The sequence below is a fragment of the Puma concolor genome, chromosome E1 (genome assembly GCF_028749965.1).
Source record: "Puma concolor isolate L17-30 chromosome E1, mPumCon1.1.hap2, whole genome shotgun sequence".
Classification (NCBI taxonomy): domain Eukaryota; kingdom Metazoa; phylum Chordata; class Mammalia; order Carnivora; family Felidae; genus Puma; species Puma concolor.
Window position 1 is genome coordinate 21791649 of NC_141680.1, and position 19891 is coordinate 21811539.

General features: G+C 54.0%; 1 protein-coding gene across 2 annotated transcripts in view; it reads right to left on the reverse strand.

Moving 5' to 3' along the window:
* Window positions 1-19891, reverse strand: part of ASIC2 (acid sensing ion channel subunit 2) — a 1013600-nt gene that overhangs the window by 254480 nt on the left and 739229 nt on the right. Inside the window, exon 1 of one of the 2 annotated variants that reach the window (XM_086686616.1) lies at window positions 13122-15006. The exons of the other annotated variant lie outside the window; for it this stretch is intronic. Within the exon in view, the coding sequence (XP_086542742.1) occupies window positions 13122-13835 (714 nt within the window). The 5' untranslated portion in view covers window positions 13836-15006. Of the gene's footprint in view, window positions 1-13121; window positions 15007-19891 lie in introns of those variants that run through there. 2 annotated transcript variants of the gene reach the window in all.

The window sequence follows — 19891 nt, forward strand, 5'->3', positions numbered from 1 at the left end:
TATTTGTTTATTTGTATGTTATCTGTGCCACCCTCTACCCCTAACACAATGTTCTCCTGAGATCCTCAATCGCCTGGAGTTGTGTGTTAAAAATACATTGCTGGACCTCTCCCCTGTGAATTCTGACTCAGAGGTCCTAGGTTGAGGCCAGGGATGTTTAAACAAGGCTTCCCGATGATTCTGATCATCATGGAGATCATTCGTGGGACTGACTCTAGAACGTGAGTTCCGTGAGGGAAGGACCCTGTCCATTTCCCCCATATGGCACATCTAATACGATGCCCCCTGCACACAGGCTCCCGACAACTCTTCACGGAATGGGTTAATGAATGACCGAAGGAGTCCACATATATCTTGGTGGTACCAATCCTTTCTCCTGCTTCGGCCATTCAGTATCCAGACGGAGCACTTGTTACCTGTGGGGAATGGCACTAGGTGCTGGGGCAGCCACGAGACGGAGCCAGGCGTGGCCCCTGCCCTCAGGAGGTGATGATCTGATGACAGGAAAGCGGCTATACAAAGAGGGTTGCAATAAAAGACCAAGAGAGGAAAGGGCCTTAAGAGCGGCATGAGCAAAGTGAGTCTCGGCTGATCGAAAGGATGAGGGGCGCCTGGGTGGCGCAGTCGGTTAAGCGTCCAACCTCAGCCAGGTCACGATCTCGCGGTCCGTGAGTTCGAGCCCCGCGTCAGGCTCTGGGCTGATGGCTCAGAGCCTGGAGCCTGTTTCCGATTCTGTGTCTCCCTCTCTCTCTGCCCCTCCCCCGTTCATGCTCTGTCTCTCTCTGTCCCCAAAAAAATAAACGTTGAAAAAAAAAATTAAAAAAATAAAATAAAATAAATAAAAAAAAAAGAAAGGATAAGCCCCTTGCTTTCTGGACGGTTTACACTGGAGGAGTGGCCGGGAATAACCTCAGAAAAGGTGGGAAATTTTTCAGATGGTACTTTTGCTTCATGGGTTTGTTTGCATTTAGTTAGACCTGCATGTGGTTAAAACATTCAGACCACAGGAAAAGCGCAGGCAAGAAGCCAAGCTTCTCCCACCCACCTTGCCCATCCGCCCCTTCCCCTCGTCGGAGGCAGGCCGCATCAGACCTCATGCCCGCTTCCCCGGCATTTTCAGTGCACATCTAAGCACACGGCCTGTAGAACAGACTGGGCTTGCAGGCAGAGACGGCAGATTGGGCATCCAAGACAGCAGCCCGAATAAATGCACGGAACTTGACAAAGAAAGATGAGCACCTCCCAAGTGACTTGGCTTTGTGACTCAGGGGCGACAAGAACCTCTGATTCCAGACGGGTGGGAAGAGGGAGGTGAGACAAGGTAATAGGTAGCTTCCCACCTCACTGGCTGGAGAAGATTCTTGGATCAGGTGACAGGGGAGGGGAAGTGGTGAGGGAGGTAGCTGGAGATCAACGGAAATGAAATATGCAAGACGCGATCTTCTAAGAACATGACGAACAGATCTCCATCACCATTCCCCATTGACCTTAGGAGCTTTGGTTGTGCCACCTGTAAAACGGACGTAACAGTACAGTCCCCAAGAACAGTGTCATGAGGGCCAAAGAAGACAGATGGGAGGCACAGAGCTGGCACACAGTAGGCCAGCCCTGCCTTATCTCTGCTCCCTTATCCCACCTCCTGCCAACCAACCATTACGCCCAAGTTGGTGGCAACACCTCTGTAGAGGCCTCCGCCGACCCCAGCTCTGTCGTTTATTCTGGCAAGTTTCTAGTTGCTCTCCGAGCCTCGGCTTTCTTGTCACTGCTTTCGTGGTGCCCCAGTGAGCAGAGCTACAGTGACAGTCAAGCCTTCGCGTGTCACCCCAGGCACGCAGGGCACCCACCTAGCTTCCGCCCGTTCGTTCCCCTTTCTCCTCAGTGTCTCAGCTAATGCAGCTCCTTGGCCACAGGGATGGTGCTCTTGCCTTCCCAAAGACTTGATAACAGCAGATCGGAGCCTGAGACCCTCACCCCAGGCTGGCATTTTAAAAACAAACCTACTTAGATGTGAAATATGCAGTTGTGCTTCTCCGGCTGGTTAAAATATTTGATGCTCATTGAATATTCAACCACAGAAAAAGGCTCTCACTCCATGTACCGTCAAAAATGTAATGTAATTATAGCGATGTTAAATATCCCCAGCTGTTCTGAGATATTTGAATCTTAAATCAAGCCTGACTGTACACACCCCGGGGTTGCAGCTGGAGATCTACACCAAGTACCTTACAAGCGCAGAGCTGGGGAGGTGAGAACTCGGGGTTAGGGTCTCCAAGCCCATCTGTTACACCTGGGTTTCACCCTCAACACGGATATAAGCGCCCCCAACCTGAGCTGGAGGCAGCGTCGCCAAAGAGATCTATGTTCCTCACCAGGGCTGTGCAAACCGGCAGGTCATAAGCATCTATCCAAATAGTCTTTCAAATCCATGTGCAGGGAGCATAAAGAGAGTGTAAAATAAACGGTAATAAAGTGAATAAACACGCGTCTCACTCCAGAGCCTTTGAGGTGCTTCTATAAATCAAATTCTTGCCATAATTTGCTCTGTGAGACTGTGCTGAGAAGCAGCATCAAACCTCATCTGCTTTCCTGAGCAGCAGGCTTAGATTTATGGATGTGAGTTCACAGTGGATGCCCGTGCCATTTCAAAGTGGGAAAATAATTTTCGTTGGGAGGGGTTCCAAGAGAAGATTAAACCCTTCACTTTCAGAGATCAGAGTATCAACAGCTTTCAGATCAGATATGCCACTGGAATCAGAAGGGGATGGCCAGCATACATATTTTGGAAAAAGACTAAGTTCTCCGAGGAAGAAGCAGATACTGCTGTGGCATAAAAGCATCATCTATAGGCTTAAGCACAAATATCCTCAGGGTCTTTCAAGTTTCCCCGATGACTTTCAGTGTGACCTTGACCAACTCATTCTCTCTTTCTGATTTTTTTTTTTTTTTCAACGTTTATTCATTTTTGGGACAGAGAGAGACAGAGCATGAACGGGGGAGGGGCAGAGAGAGAGGGAGACACAGAATCGGAAACAGGCTCCAGGCTCTGAGCCATCAGCCCAGAGCCTGACGCGGGGCTCGAACTCACGGACCGCGAGATCGTGACCTGGCTGAAGTCGGACGCTTAACCGACTGCGCCACCCAGGCGCCCCTCTGATTTTTTTTTTTAATGTTGGTTGGGGTACTCAATGGGGGAAGAGACCCTAAAAGGCCTTGACCTACCCATAGAGGTGGGGCATGGAAACTACAGGAGGTTCTTGGCTGAAACTCTGGCGATACAGAGAAGGCCATAGTTAGAACGTTCTTCTTCCGGGGCCTGGAAGTCTCCCTCAAAAGGAGTGAGCGCTGTCACCTGTTAATAATGATGATGAGGACGGCAGTGATAGCTTACATTTACATTTCTATACCAGTGCTTTTACAGTCAAGAGAGTAGGGCCACTTTCTGAGTTGATACTCAACTTTTATCCACCAGCGCTAGACCATAGCTGGCTCTTAATATGTAATTTTTGGATGGATTATATGCTGGCTGTAAGTCTCAGAACAACCCTGCTTGGAAGGTGTGATCTCTGTCCCACAAATAAGGAAACAGAGTCTCAGTGAAGGTAAGCAACTCCCCAAGAGACACTCAGCAGGGACCTGGAGGACCTGGGCTTTGAACTTGAGGGTCTCTAAATCCTGAAACTGCCTCCTTCCTGGTCCTCCAACCACCTCCTTTCTAAGTCTGGGCTCCAAGTTCCCAATCTTGCATGAATGTAAGCATGGTTAAAATATCTCACGTTGACCATTTTTGAACCTAGCTACATGGTTGTTCCAGGTTATTTTATTTTCGTCGTTTTGGGACAGCCCCTGATCCAAACCCACCCAGCCTAGTTCACTATGTGGGGTCAGGTGTGTAGCAGAGGGAATTCTGTACAACAAACGAGGCCTATGTGAGTTTTCTGTTGCTGCTGTGACAAACTACCACAAACTTAGTAGCTTCGAGCAACACAAATTTATCAGCGTAGAGTTCTGCAGGGCGGAAGATTCCTCCAGAAGGTGGAGGTGTCAGCAAGGCTGCATTCCTTCTGGAAGCTCTGGGGGAGAAGGTTTCCTTGCCTGTCCAGCTTCTAGAGACCACCTGCTTTCCTTGACTCGTGGCCCCTTCCTCCACCTTCAAAGCCATCAATGCAGTGTCTTCAAATCTCTTTCTGACTTCTGGTCTCTGATTCCATGGTTACATCTCCTTCTTTGACTCTGATGCTCCTGCCCCCCTTATAAGGAAGCTGGTGATTATGTTGAGCCTACTAGATGATCTAAGATAATCTCCCCATCTCAAAACCCTTGACTTGATTATCTGTGAATCCCCTTTTGCTCCTTAAGGTAGCGTATTTAGAAGTTCCGGGGATGAGGATGCGGCCATCTTTGATTGGCCATTACTGGGCCTACCCGATGGCCTTTGCATTGTGGTTTGATTGACACGCTGGCCGGGCCAGAGTAAACAATCACATTCCATGTGCACATTCAGCAACCCAGCGACCCGGGCATGACTGCCAGAGCCTGCTGATCCCTCCTTCTCAGCATTCATGGGACTTCAAGAGCCCACAGCATTGCCCCTCAAAGTGTGGTCCATGGACCAGCAACATCTGCATCACACGGGAGCTTTCAGAAATGCACATCTCAAGCCCTGTTCCAGACCCACCCATTCAGGGTCTCTGCAGGGAGCCCAGGAATCTGGGTGAGCTCAGGTTTGAGAAGCATAGGCCTACGGGGCTCTCCGTTCATCTACAGCGAATTGGAGAATGCTGGAACTGACCTGCCTGGGAAGGAGGGGAGGTCTCTGGGCAGAGATCAGGAAGGAAATCAGCACCTTTTCTCAGCAGCCAGTTTTAGCACTGATCCATCTGCAAGGCACTCGGGGGCCCATTGCTTTTCCCCTAAGAAAATCTTCCAGGGCTTTTAAGCCCTTTTAAGTCCACCCGGGAGCAGGAACAGAGGAGCTGGGGAAGAAGAGATATATAGGAGCCTTAGGAGTTCTGGCGGGTCATAAGCATCTGAATTCAAATGGAGATCTGAATGCAAATTCTGGCTGTTTCTTTTCCTGGGCCACGTGACCCTGGGCAAATCACTCCTCCTGTCTGAAGTGAGGCAGGCAATAGGGTACAGTCCACATCCTCCATTGTTGCGGGGATAAAATGAGACGGTAACGTATAGCATGATATCCTATCCAGGTTGGAAATGCAAGTTTGCTGGCTGAAGCTGGACCGGGGGTTTCTTTTTGGGAACAACTCTGATATAGTGCCAAGAGCACTGACTTTGGAACCCAAAGATCCAAGTTTCTGTCTCTGACCTTGGGCAAGTTGCCAAACCGCTTTGCACCTGTTTCCTTATCTGTACCAGCGAGAGAAGAAGACTTCCTTTCCGGTTTGTTGCCAGGCTGAGATAAACTAATGAATGTAAAAGTGCCTGGCAGAGAGTCATAGCCCAATAAGTGTGTGTGGAATCAGGGGAAACAATTTACTAGGCAAATTAATAGTATACACAGTGGTGTCAGGGGAGATATTTGACATGCTCAGGAGAACAAACTTCCCCAGTACGTTAGCAGCCTCTATTTGTTTTACCAACAAGTCATGTTCCAATTACGTGTGAGTCGTCTCTTTGTTAGCACAGGTCTGAGCTGGATCTCAGTTTGGCAACATTTCCTTAGCCAGGACTACAAGTTACCAATGTCCTTGAAAGAATGAACATAGTCATTTAGTTCTGCTTATGGTCACGTTAAGACTCGTCACAACTCCTTGGGGGGCCCGGGTAGCTCAGTTGGTTAAGCATCCGACTTCGGCTGAGGTCATGATCTTGTGGTTCGCGGGTTCAAGCCCTGCATCAGGCTCTGTGCTGACAGCTCAGAGCCTGGAGCCTGCTTGGGATTCTGTGTCTCCCTCTCTCTCTGCCTCTCTTCTGCTCTCTCTCTCTCTCAAATGAATAAACATTAAAAAAATTAAAAAAAAAAAGACTTGTCACAACTCCTGATGACCCTGTGTGGCTGATGGACTGGGAGAATGCACGTCTATCCCTGCTCCTGTGCTCTGAGAAGCAGTCTTTTCTTCTCAGGGTTGCAGGCCTTAGAACCCAGGATGACTTCCAGGGCCCACACAAATCCGCAGCGAAAGAGACTTCAAGCGACGGTCTGAAAGGTTGTGACGGACACCCTCTACAGAAGGGTTGGTTCCTAGCGGCATCTCTGAGTATTGGCACAATAGCGTCATAGAAAAGGAAAAGAACATCAGCTTTGGAGCTGGACCGACCTTTGTTCGAATCCACACTCTGCTGCCCTCCAGCAGTGACTTTGTGCCTCCCCAAGCCTCAGTTTTCTTGTCTGTAAAATGGGCTCCAGGACACCCATTCGATGCTGGTGAAACTGACAGGAATGTTTACATAACAGGTGCCCAATACAAACCCTGGGCCGTCACATGCCCAGTAGCTCTTTTCAGCTCCCATCACCCTGATGAAGCACACGGTCCTCTGCAGGCCTTCTTACCAGAAAGAGAGAAAATTCATTGTCGTCTTTGTGGCCCACTGCTTGGCACACAGTAGGCACGCAGTGCATGTTGGTTGGTTGAATCTCTGAGCAGCTGATCCAAGCGAATCACTTAGGAGAATCAAAGCGATGGATGTATAACCAAACGGCCTGGTTATTCCTGCGGCCCTTCTCAATTAGACAGGCATCTGACTGACGCGTTCATGACTGGCCACAGTGGCCCCCAAATAGCCACTATCAGAATCAGCCTGACGTTGGTCAATTTGGACATCTCCAGACCTGAGCAGAGTTTACATTTGATTCCCTAAACTAATTTCCCCAAAGTAAAATCTCTGGTAGAGTTCTTTTCATGTTCCTTGTATAAATGTCTATTTAATCACCATCCTGTCTCCAGCACTCCAATAACGTGTACATTTCCCCCTTAATCACTGCTTCAGCTCTGCAAAGAAACGAAATGGTTGGCCGAAAAGCTCGGGCCATCTGCAATAGTTAAGCCCTATTTTCCCCTGACCGCTCACTTGGATGGAGGACTTCTCGGCTAAGTCCCTCTGGTCATTTGGCACGTGCCCTCATTTCACAGAGGAAGATCCTGAGGCCAGAGTCACTGAGGCTGCATTGGTTGGTCTTCCCACTGCACACAAACCGCACCCCCCCCCCCCCGCCCCCATGCTGCTCCTTCATCGAGCTACACAGCGTGCATCTAGCTGCATGCACCTTTGTGGTCATGAGGACTTGGGTTCGAATTCCAGCGCTGTCATCTGCTGGCTCTGTGACTCCAGGCAGACTACAGTCTCCCCCCCCCCCCCCCCACCAACCCCGCAGAGAGCTGCAGTTCCCTATCCATAAAGTGCCAACGATCACACAACCTTTTAGGGTTATCCCGAGAACTGAGATGGCAAGAGGTACACGCCCAGCCCGGGCCTGGAGTATCACAGCTGCCCAGCGCTATTTGACTTCGTCCTTCACTCAGAACACTCACCGCAAGTAATAATAATGGAAATAGCTCACATTTATTGAGTCCTTTACTTGGTGCCAGAAACTGTTGTAAGCATTTTACATGTATTAGCTCGTTTATTCGTCTTTTCTCCAAAGGCAAAAGTATCTTTCTTGCCTCCCTAAAGCCATCCATCCTCACAACTGCTGTACGGCCTGGCCTAGCACCATTTCAACAGAATTTGCTGATTTTAAACAATATGTTGCTAGAACGATTTCTTGTTTTCTGTCGCTGGCTCCGAGCAGCCAGCCTGCTTGCTGTGACAAAATGTGATGAAACCAAATGCTGTTTCCTTGGCTTTTAGTACATACGACTAGTCCAAAATCTGGACTCAGGGTTGACCCCAGCACAAGGCGGTGAGCGATGGGGGAAAAGTGCAGGGAGGGGTGGCCCTGATGGAGGTAGGAATGGGGGTGGGCCACAGATGACACAGATAGGGACACTCCATGGTCTAAGAGCCAGTAGCGGAAGGAGTCAGAGATTTGCTACAAAGTTAAAAAAAAAAACCAGCTTGGCCCCCAAACATCACGCCATTGCATTATCACAGGGTCCGCTCTACTCCTCAGCACCTCCAGCCCCTCCCTCCAGGTGCCCTGAACCACTCTCAGGATCTAGAAGCCTGTGTTCTATCTTATCTGCACTCTCGTTTGTACATGCTGTCCCTTCTCTCTGAAATCCCCTCCCTCCTTCCTTGTCTGCCTTGGAACTCCTACTGATGCTTCAAGACTCAGCTCAGATATCACTGCCTCCAGGAAGCCATCAGAGAGGTCCCCAGTCTGACCGAGGTACTTCCGTAAGCTCACCTAGCAGCTCCGCGCTCCTTCCCAGTATCTCCACACACCTCTTTCCTCAACAAAAATGAATGGAGGACACACTGCGAGCTTTATTTATTTCTATAGCCCCCAGTAGCTAGTATAGAGCTTGGCATACAGTTGACACTCAACAGACGCTGGGTGATTGAGTGAATGAACCAGGAAATGAGCATATCCCCACTCAGAGAAGCGGTCATGATAAGATATGATAATTACATTAAGAATAATTAATCACTGCTACCCCCAGATACTGTGCCAGTCTCTTTATCCAGATTATACAACAGCTCTCATACACTGAGCACCTGCTGCTATGCAAGAGCCGGCCAGCGTCTGCACACATGTTATCTTCAGCCCAGCAGTGTGGGGCAGGGCTGCCCGAGGCCCACAGCTAGAAAGGGGCAGTGCCCGAGGCCCAAGCTAGGTCTGCCCGACACTTCCCCCTGAACCGTGCCTCCTGCCCGAGAGGGTCCACTGCTCTTGGTTCTTCACGCTGCAGACCCTCAACAGCCTCTGTCAGCCCCTGCTCCCAACCCCTCAGTCCCTCTTTGCAGGCGCAAGTCCCAGATAGCTCGGCCTCGTGGTGCGGCGCCCTGTCCACTCCCTGGGAAGGCTGCTCCCCTCCGCCCCCTCCCCCACCCCAGGACAACCCAGAAGGGCCAGGGTGTGTTGAGCCCGAGGTCCACAGCTGGTGCCAGGGAAACAAACGGGCATTCGGAAGTGGGAGCTGCTTTTTCTGGCAGCGGAGCGATTAACCCTTGCGCAGCAGCAACAAACAGAGCGGCTGCAAATAAACACATCCCAAATGGGCCTGGAGAATAAAGGCCAACTGACACCTCTCCACCGTACACGTCTCTCCCTTGCCAAGTTTATTTCCAGAGGTGATACAAGCTAGATGGAATGAGGCTTTGGGGGCAGCCAGCATACTCCCCCAAAGGCTTCTCCTGAAGCCCCATTCTCCACCTGTTGGCACTGGTCCTCTTAGGGGTTGGGAAGCAGAGGGATCGCGGTGCTCAGCAATGCTGCTCCCCACTCTCTCCCCCTCCAACCCCAAAAGGAATAAATGCCCAGAAACTGCCTGGGCATTTCCTTACGAGAAATGCCTTCCACTGGTGTTCCTGGGAGAAATTAAGCCAAGAGTCTTGGAGCGGGTCATCCAGGACAACAAGGAGTCTTGGGGGATACCTGGTGAAGGAATTCATTCCCCAGACCTTTCCTCAACACTTACTATGTGTCGGGCTCTGTGTTGGGTGCTGGAGAGATCAGGGGGGTCAGACATGACTCCTGCCGGGGTCTGGAGGGGGGGAGACAGACACAGACCAGCAGGTAGGTGTGAGGGCTGACATCCAAATGGGGTGGTGAAGGGGCAGAAAAGAGGAAGGTATCAGTTGCTTGGTGATGAGAGGGGCAGAGTGGGGCAGTCAGGACAGGCTCCAAAGTAGGAGAAACCCCCAGGGCTGGATGCTGAAGGATGACTCGTGTCCTGGGGCAGGCAAAGCAGTCTGTGTGTGTGTGGTGGTGGGGGGAGGGGAGGGGGGGCTTACAGCAGCAGAGAAAGGCAGAGAGGCCTGGGGAGGGGTAATCCAGACATTGGGAAGCCTGTTGGCAGAGTTTAAGTATGTGGTGCCAGAAAGGGTGTGGCAGGAGGTAAGGCAGGACACAAGTGCAGCACCTGAGAACAGTGGATCCACCGAGGGGTTTTAAAGAGCGGGATGAGGGGCGCCTGGGTGGCGCAGTCGGTTAAGCGTCCGACTTCAGCCAGGTCACGATCTCGCGGTCCGTGAGTTCGAGCCCCGCATCAGGCTCTGGGCTGATGGCTCAGAGCCTGGAGCCTGTTTCCGATTCTGTGTCTCCCTCTCTCTCTGCTCCTCCCCCGTTCATGCTCTGTCTCTCTCTGTCCCAAAAATAAATAAACGTTGAAAAAAAAAAAAATTAAGGAGCGGGATGATATGCTTTGAGGGGACCTTTAGGAAGACTACTCTGGCTATAGGGCATGGGTTGGGTGCGGAGGGGAAGGACCACGGAGCCGGAGGCCAACAGACCAGTTAGGAGGCTGATGCCGTTTCAAGGCAACATTTTTATGGGGGCCAGCACAATTTTCAGAGCTCTTACCTGTGCATATACATGCATTTACACATCTATCTCTCTGTCTGCCTCTCTATCCATCGATCCATCCATCCATCCCTCTACCCACCCGACCATCCATCCATCCATCTATACACTCACAACAAATACGGTATTTTGGTACCTCCACTAGAGGGAGAAGGAAACTAAAGAACAGAGAGGCAAAGCCACTTGTCTGAAGGCGCACAGTAAGTGGGAGGACTTGAACCTCAGCGCAGTAGTGCTGCATGCTCTCAACCACTGCACCATTGTACTACTCCATCAAAGACGACAAAGGCCCGAGTCAGGGGGCCTATGTAGTTAGAGGAAAATATGCCTGATGGGCCAGCTCTGTATCTGATGCTCCCCCAAAATAGCTTCTGGCTTCCACGGACAGAGGGGTGCAGCCTTTAATGTGAGGTCCTTGGAAAAAAAGCACGAACTGTTAGGGGACTGGAAAGTCCCCGGGGCAGGGTCATGATAGGAAACCACTAGGGGTCCCTTGAGTGCCCAGGAACACATACTTGGGGAAGGGAGGTATATCCTTTGCTGGGGTGTGTGTATGCCTGCAAGCTCTTCTGATGAAGGGAGGCAGGGTACCGGTGAGTAAGAGAAGGGAGTACCCCAGTGGGAAGGGGCCTGATTGCTTCAACTCATGGCCGTACCTGCTAGGGAGACTGAGGTCCGGTGGCTTCTGAAGGGGCTGTATGCTTGCCGCAGCAAGCTCCTGTTGCATGGTGGGGTCCTGTAACATGTGGCCAAGGTTATGACCGCCTGCACCACCTGGGGCAGCTCTGCTTTCCACTCTCCCAGCCATGCTCCAAGGCAAGGAGGGATAGGAATTGGTAGGCGTTGGGGAGAGCAAGAATCCTGCCCAGGGGTCTTCTAATAGAAGAGAGGTCCAGGCTCAGAGAAGAAGGCGACGTGTGGCTTCTGTGTGATGCATCTGATGGCGTGCAGAGTTAGACTTTCAACTTGGCTGGCTCTGAGCTTTGGACAGCCTTGAGGAGCCTCATTTTCCTCATCTTTAAAATGGGAATGAGGCTCATTGCTAACACAGAGGTTGTGTGAGTGTCAGATGTGAACACTGGCTGTTAGCATGCCATTCTGCCCTCTTTGCACAGCCATCGTCAGAGATGCACGATTCTATTTGGCGGGCCGTGTCGTACAACTTGAAGCGGGAGCCAGGGGTTGCTGATAACCGAATGGAACGTTGAACTTCAGTCTAACTTTAGGGGCTGCTAGGTTGTGGTCAGCCAAACAACAAACAAGGCATCGCTACTCTCTTTCCTTCGTCTCTGTAGAACTCAGAATTGTGTCTGAAGTCTGAAAGGAGTCGCTTAGCAGCACACGTTAACAGCATTTCCTGCTTGCTGAAGCAGGGGAGCCACTAGGTAGGGATTCTTCAAAGGCATGCTGGAAAGCCCAGAAAATAAGGGATGTTTTGGAAGTGGAAGAATCAGGGACGCCCCACATAAACCAAAACAAGGAGGATAAGATTGGAGCCAGGGTCACCATCCTAGACAGGGACTTGCCCAATTAGCCAATCAGAGGCCTGGCCTGCCTGGCATCCGGGCCAACACCTGTTGGAGCAGCCGCATCTCTTTACCATCACAGGAAAAGCTTTGTCAGACACAAGAGTCTCAGGGGTGAGGCAAAGGGGCTGGTTAAATCATCATCAGAGCATCGCAAATAAACACACAGCCAACCTTCCCCGCACTAGTGGAAAAACCCAAACCCACCTAAGGGGCATTTACACACGAATGACTGGACAGGCTTGTCCCACGCTGGGGCTTGGCACAAGAACTCCTCCACGGCAGACCGTGCGAGGCAGATACCTTCTGTCTGACAGCTGCATTATCCAGACCCACAGCGTGGGGGAACCAGCACAGCAAATGGTTTACAAACCAGGAGCACAGCTTCTCCTGGCCCCTGCTGTTGGAATCAATATCTCTCTACTAGGCTGCTCTCCCCACTGCAGGGGCGTGGCTCCTCTAGACCAGGGCCCACGCTCAACTCATGGGGTCAAGGGCCCGGCTGATGCCCACCACGGCTCAAGTCCCCTGGGTGCTTGAGACAGAGCTTTGAAAAAGTAGCAGATGGGGCTGCCGACTCCTCCACCTCACTGGCTATAGCTTTGGCGTTGGTTAACATCCTGGGCGTTTCCTCCAAAGTTCCCCCTCCTCCCCTCCAGACTCCAAGTGCTTTGGAACTCAGGCGTAAGCTGCTTAGAGCAGTGCAGTTCTGCTGATGGCTCATTTTTAAAGAGCTTCCTGATGGTTTCCCCAAAGACAAGCCCACAAGTAAGACGTGCTTCTCTCTCTTCCCATCCCTTCACCGCGACACAGGGCAGCTGCCTGCAGTCCTGTGGACCTGGGGGTGACGTCCGGGACAAAGAGGGCTAGCACTCACAGAGAGGACCAGAAAGAGCAGAGTTGAGGGTTTGGGGGCTAACACAGGAAGGAGAGAGGCCGGGACGGGCGAGCGAGGCCACCCCTCCTACAGTGGTGTCCAACTTCCCTCAACCTGGAGGTCACGGCTCAGGGGACCTAAGAGCGGGTTCCGCCTGGGCGTCCTGGAATGATGTCATGGCCAGCGGCCTGGTGTCCTGCCTGGGGCGGGCGGGGGGGGGGGGGGCGGGGAGGGCCTACTGACTCTGGAGCGTGGGGGAGCAGGGGGGAGCGGGTGCGCGCGGAGGGCAACTCACAGAGGAGAAGTTGTGCGGCCCGCAGAGCTCGCCCCGGTACTTGCAGGAGAGCAGCATGTCCTCGAGCTGGTGGCCCAGGCGGTCCATGAAGGCGGCGCTGATGCCCTCGAAGTGGCGCGGCGGCAGGAAGAGGCGGAAGTCGGCCAGCTTGCGGAACCACTGGCGGCGCGGCTCATCGCCCCGCAGCAGCTCGCTGACCAGCGGGCGTGCGGTGCGGTTGGGCAGCAGCAGCCCGAGCCAGTGGCCGGCGTAGTAGAGGTCCCCCTTGGAGAGGCGCGGGAAGCGCAGGGGGTTGTTGTTGCACACGGTGACGGCGGGGAAGGGCAGCTGGCGGCTCCACTCGCGGTGCACCCGCGTGTGCGACGGGAAGCTGAGCCAGTAGAGCAGGCGGTTCGAGGACCAGGACAGCAGCAAGCCGAGGGACGTGCAGAAGGCCAGCACCCACAGCGCCCGCCGCTGGAAGGAGCCCCCCGCCGCCGTGCGCCCGGCGCACATGTGCCGCAGCCCGTGCAGTTTAGCGCGGCTCAGCGACGGCCGCCCCCTGCGGGCGACCCCCGGCCCCTGCAGCGCCCGCTCGCGTTCGCCGCTCCTGTCGCCCCCGGACTGCCCGGCCGCCGCCACCGCCGCCGGCGCCGGCTCCTCGCGGGCCATGCGGAAGCGTCCCGGGCCGGTGAGCGCGGCCGCGGGCAGCCGGGCTCCGCCGCTCCGGCTCATTCATTCAGCCCGCGGCTGGCGGCAGCGGCGGCGGCCCCGGCCGGGAGGAGCCGCCATGGGAGTCCGCAGCAGCAGTGGAAGCAGCAGCAACAGCCGCCGCGCGCAGCCCGCGCCAGGGAAGCGTGCGCCCGAAAGGAGCTCCGGTGGCGCGGCATGCCCGCCCGGCGCCGCCGCCGCCGCCGCCGCCTCCGCGGGCGCCCGCCCGGGACTGAGCGCTGCCTCGGCCCGCCGCCCCTGGCTCTGGCCTCTCCCGAGCGCCGCGCGGGCTCTCCGGGCCCCTAGTCTTCCTGGAGAGTGCCTGGCCCGGCCGCTACCTCTGGAGGGGCCCCACCGGGCGCCGCCTCTCCGGTGCCCGGGCGCTGCGCCCGCCTCCCCTCGTCCTGGACCTCGGGGGACCCTGCGCCGAGTCCCCCCTGCTCCGCCTAACCCCAGCTTTTACGCTGGTCCGGGGAGAGCAGCCACTCGGCCACCATGCCTGATTTGGGCATCCCCAAGGGCCCCGCCAGCCCAGCCGGTAGCCCAGCGGTGCTGGGACCCGGGAGAGAAGGCGCCGGGGAACGAGCGCCCCCAGAGGCGCACCGCGGCTCGGGCGCGGCGGGTGGGGTGGGTGTGTACCGGCGCGAGGGGTCGCCCGGCCCGCTGCTGCGCTCTTTCCCTTCGCGGCGAGACCCGCTCGCGGCTCCTCGGGCTGCGCTCGGCCGAGACCCTCGAAGGCTCCCCTCAAGTCCCGCGCCGGAGCCCTGCGTGCGACGCGCCCGCTCTCGCCCGGGGACCGGGGCTTCTCTGGGAGTCCTGCGGGAGGCTGCTCGCTGCTGGGCCCCTTCCGGGCTGCTTGCCAGAAGAAAGTGTCGCTTCTCCCCTCGACTCTCCGGGGTGCCTCGAGTCTCCAGAAAAGCCCGGCCTCGCTGTCCCCTGCCTGTTCTTCTCCCTGCCCCAGCGGCGCCAGGAGCTGGGGACTGCGGAGCCCCGGCTGCACCTCTCGGCGGGGTGACCCGGACTCGCTGTTCCGCGCGTCCTTCTCTCGAGACTCCGAGCCCGCGGTGGCGGCGCCGGCGGCGCCGGCTGCGCTCCTCTCCCGGTTGCCCGGCCCTCCTCCGGGCCCCGGGCGAACTTGGGCAGCGGCCGCGCGACGCTGGCGCGGCTCGGCTTCGAGCACCTGCTCCTCGGCTCGCTGGCCCCACGGCTCCGGGCGGGCGGGGCGGCGGCGGCGAGCGCTGTGCGCTCCTGGAGACGCGGTGCTGACGCGCCCGGCTCCTCCTCGCTGCATTTTAATTCCTGGCCACTGTGGCCGCTGCACACCGAGTGGGAAGCCTCTTGCTGGAGCTGGCCCGGTGGTGGTGGGGTGCACTGCACAGATGTGCCGGGTGTGCGGGCTCGTGGGGGGCAGAGGTGTGGGGCAGAGCCGTTGTGTTTATGCGGGGCCGTGTGTGAGAGCACTTCGGAGTGGGAGACGGGCCGTACGGAGTGAGCGGCTGTGTAGTGTGGGCCTGTGCGCAAGTACACAGTGTGTGTGGCGAGGGGAGTCCTGCGCCCAATACGGGGAGTGTGAACGGGTATTTCTGCCCATCTCCTGCATGTGAGCTCGTTTGCAGACGATGAACTGTGGTTATCTGAGTGTCTAGGACAGCGTGTCTGTGATGGTGAGTGTGTCCTGTGTGTGTGTGTGTGTGTGTGTGTGTGTGTGTGTGTGTCCGGGCGCTTAGTGGGTGGTGGGTATGAATGGGTGTGTTGATGGGTGTGCGGATGCATAGCAAGGTTTCTGGGTGTGCTGTGTGCGGTGCATGCTGTGTGTGTTGAGGTGTGGGAGTGGTGACTGGGCCTCTGGCAGGATGGGCTCTGCCTCTCACGAGCTTCCCAGGGGTGCCCCCCCCCCCCCACCACCACTGGGCTGGGAGCCCTCAGCCAGCACAGCTCTCCCAGGAGGGCAGGAGGCTCCATCTCTGCCATTCTCACACCTGGGATCCTGCAGCCAGTTGGCTGACGTCGCCCTTCCCTCCTGGGAAGGCTCAGGGCTTCCACCAACCCCTGGGAACCTTTGGACGTTTTTATTTAGCCTTGAAGCATACAGTGCAGTGCTAACTTCACTTCACAGGTGAGACTGGCAGGCCAAGGACTTGGCCAAGGTAATACAGCCTGCAAGTGGTGGGCTGGGATTCTGCACCCAGGTCCCCAAAGCCCTAGCTCTTTGTACGGCCTTACGGTTTGCACTCTCTGGGCCAGGCGCCTTGAGCGCAGGGCAGGAATCCTGCTTCTGCAACTACCTGGCAATGTGTGGTGTGCGGTGGGTCTCCACCCATACCTCAGATTGACCCCCTGAGGCCTCCCTGGGAGAGCTGACACTTCAGCCCCATTACTCCATGGGATAAAGGAGTTTTCCAGACATTTTCCAGAGAGTGGATTTTGATAGGGGTTGTGGGATGGGGTGAAAAGATCCCAAAGGTAGCAGGGCACTTAGTGAAGTTGGGGATTTTGGGGTTTGGGCCTGGAGAGGAATCTCACCCACTTTGTGATGACTTATTAAGGGTGCTCCCCGCAGATGTGTTGAATTAGCCTCCGAGTATCTGAACGGTGCAGTGCTAGGCCGGTTTTCCCTCCTCAGTGACCTGGGGGGGGGGGGGGTCACACATCCTGTTGGCCTGGTAACTCCCTGCATCTGTGCATCTGGTCTCTGGGGAAGAGGACATCTGAGCCCCAGTCAACTTCACTCACCCACACACATATTTGCACACACACAAACATGCACCTACCACACACACACCTGGAGGCCCTTCTCATTCACCAGCAGAAAAAGCTAGTGAAGTGGGTTTTGCTGAATTTCTGTTTTGGATTGGGTTCCTTGGAGCTGTCTGTTACTGGCTTTGGGATGGGGGGAAGGTTCTGAATCTGCCAGTTTTGTGGGGCTTCAAACAGAGCCTGGTCCTGGAGGTCCTGTGGGTTGCCACAGTGACACACATCCCAGCTAAGGTGGGGCCACCTTGTGAGCACAGTGCAGTTGCTAAAGCAGCAGCCGGGGCGTATTATAACACATCAGACTATATTATAATAAATAACATTTTCCCGAGTCCTAATTCTAGGCTGGCACAGAGTTAGAGAAACCTTTAGGACGTTTTATGTTTCTGATATGTTCAACTGCTGGGGGCTTTTCCTTTCCTGGCAGTTTCCCCTTTGAAATGTACACATGCTACTTTTTGCTTGCCCGAATATCTTCTGTGTCATGGGTTTTCCCGTTAATTCTCCAGATGGATTGCTTTTCCGGAGAGAGAAGAGACATCCCGCATAGGCTCCCGGGGTCTTGGCACAGAAATCCAGAGGTAGACACAGGGATGGCTGGTGACCTTAAGCAAGGATCAGTGGCTCTCTCCCTGGCACACATAGGCAGTGAGCTCCCTACCCCCCACACCCTCCTGGACCAATGCTTCCACCAGCTCGGCAAAGTCTACTCTTTCTTCAAACCAGCTTAAGCATTGCCTCCTAGGAAACTGGATCCATCATAGCCCTTGGGGGAGACCTTGTCACTGTGTGTGTCCAGGTTTTTCTTCTGGACGTGAGCCCTTTGAGGACAGGAACTACACCTCGTTCATGTTTGTGTCCCTACCTCTCAGTTAGTGCCTAGCACATTGATGAAACACACCAAGACAGGGAGAGGGGAAAGGAACTAGAATTTCTTGAGTATTTCTGTATGCCACACATTGCACTGGGCATGTAAACATATTTAATTTCTCACTCCAACCCTGCAGGGGAGGGGTTTTTGTCCTCTTTTTTACATTTGTGAGCCAAGGGTTCAGAAAGCAGGAATTGAACTAAGCTCTAACTCATTCTTAAGATTTTTCCCTTTCCACCATTCTGCTTGCAAAAGTAGAACAATAAATAATAATAAACATGTAATAAAATATGAGGTGCCTGGGTGGCTCAGTTGGTTAAGCGTTCAGCTCTTGACCTAGGCTCAGGTCATGATCTCATAGTTCTTGGGTTCGAGCCCCACGTCGGACTCTGCATTCACAGTGCAGAGCCTGCTTGGGATTCTCTCTCTCTTCCTCTCTCTGCCCCTCCCTGCTCTCCCCTCTCCCCAAATAAATAAATCAACTTAAAAAAATAAAATAAATACAGGACTTCTTAAGCACTAGGGCCTGTTGTAAGTTACACTAAAAACCAGGGTTCTAAGTGTTTAATCCTCAAAATAATCGTATGAGGTAAATACTATGACTTTCTCTACTTCAAAGAAGTGGAATCCTCGCCACAGAGAGGTTGAGCTATTCACCCTAAGCCACACAGCTACTAAGCTGCAGGACAGCCTCTGAATCCAGGCAGCCTAGCTCCATCCCCCATGCTCTCAACCCCTACCCCTTACGTCTCTGCCCTCACAGCTACATTGAATGACAGCGCATTTGAATTAGCTTTCCCGTCCTAGCAGGCTCACTTGGCCAGATAAACACACTCACGAGGCAGCGCACGAGCTGACCCACATAACCTTTCCACCAAGAAATTAGAATTTAGCGTTGTGATTTCCCAATAATAAGCTTTTAAGGAAAGCTCCCTTTTCTTGTCTATCTCTGAAACATCTGTTGCTCTCCACCTGGCATCCTGGCTTTCTCTCCTGCATGATGTTTCTCTGCTGGCCAGCCAGCCCGCATTCTGCTGTGCGGCTACCACCATAATTACATGCTCTTTCTCCCATCAGATGAGTTTGTTGGGAGGGGGAGGTCAATTTAGGCTAATGTGACTTTCTGTTTTTATAACCCACTGTTTGGAGCCAACACTCTCGTTGGCTTGATCTGGCTTCACGGGAGCCCCCGGTGTTCCTGTTTACCCCTCATCCCTGCTACTCAGGGGCTCGGCCTTGGAAACTGTCTGAGGGGCCACCTACCCCTCAGGGTAGGCACACAGGGGGGCTCTTCAAAATACTTTTGGGAACCAGAGTACGTTGATGCCGAAAGGGGTTCCAGCAGTCTGCCTGCCTAGCAGCCTCTTCAAGGTCAGTCTTTTCTTCTCAGGGGAAACGTTACCAGTCATCGAAACCATTTATCCTGTATTTTCTGCCCTTGGAGTGGGATCTTGGAGGTCAACAACCTTGACATGTGACCACCCAGCCCTGCAGAGCGTGAGTCCACCAAGCCCTTTACCCTGGACCTGGTCCTCCCAGACCCCAATCTTCCTTCTGTTGGCTGTGGGTTCTTATTTGCCATCTTACCTCTGGGATTTAGTGTAGGTGGTGGGTGGCGAGAGAAGACAGTAACAATGGGTTCTGGGTGTCCCTGCTTAGAGTGCCGAGTGCACTTTCTTTTAGGACTCCACTGCTCATGGTAATTAATCAATACAACTTGTAGCACTAGAGGTCACTGATCTTATGGGGGCAGGTGGGCTTTTGTGGGTTGGCCTGTGCACCCAAATCTCTTTTTTCTCTTTCTTTTGTTTTCCATCTCTGTACTGCCCTTGGCTCTCTGTCACTCTGCCTCCCTCTCCCTCCCCTTTCTCTTTTCTCCTTTTCTTTCTTTTCTGCCAACCTCTGCCTGAAGCTTAGTGGTGCTATCTTATACCTCCTTAGCTCATGCTACTGGTGGCCTCTGAGGTCATCATAGAGGTGGCTGTAGAGTCACAGGACCTGAGCAAATGTCCAGTGGTCATGATAAGGATTCCTGCACTGGTGGACAGAGCAAGGAGGACTTCTCCACTGTGGTTCTTAGCCTATTGCACAATCATTGGTCCTCCCTCCCGCCTCCCCCCAACCTTGGGGCTGGCATTGGAGTTGCTCGTCCATATTACCTTTCCACGTGCCTTGGCATCTCTACTGCTTTTCCCTCTCGCTGCATGGCCTTCTTGTGTTACACTTGACCTCTCCTAGTTCCCTATTTTTCTGGGCCCTTTCCTGGACTCACCAGACATCCATCTATCTATTGATCTATCCATCTATCTATCATTTATTTATCTTGCCCTCTTGGCCATCCTCATTTTACTGGAATTCAAACTCTCAGCTGTCCACCCTTCACCAGCACTAAATCCCAGGTCTCAGAGAGCCCACAACCACCAGAGAAAGATCACGGGGCTGGAAGGACAGGCCC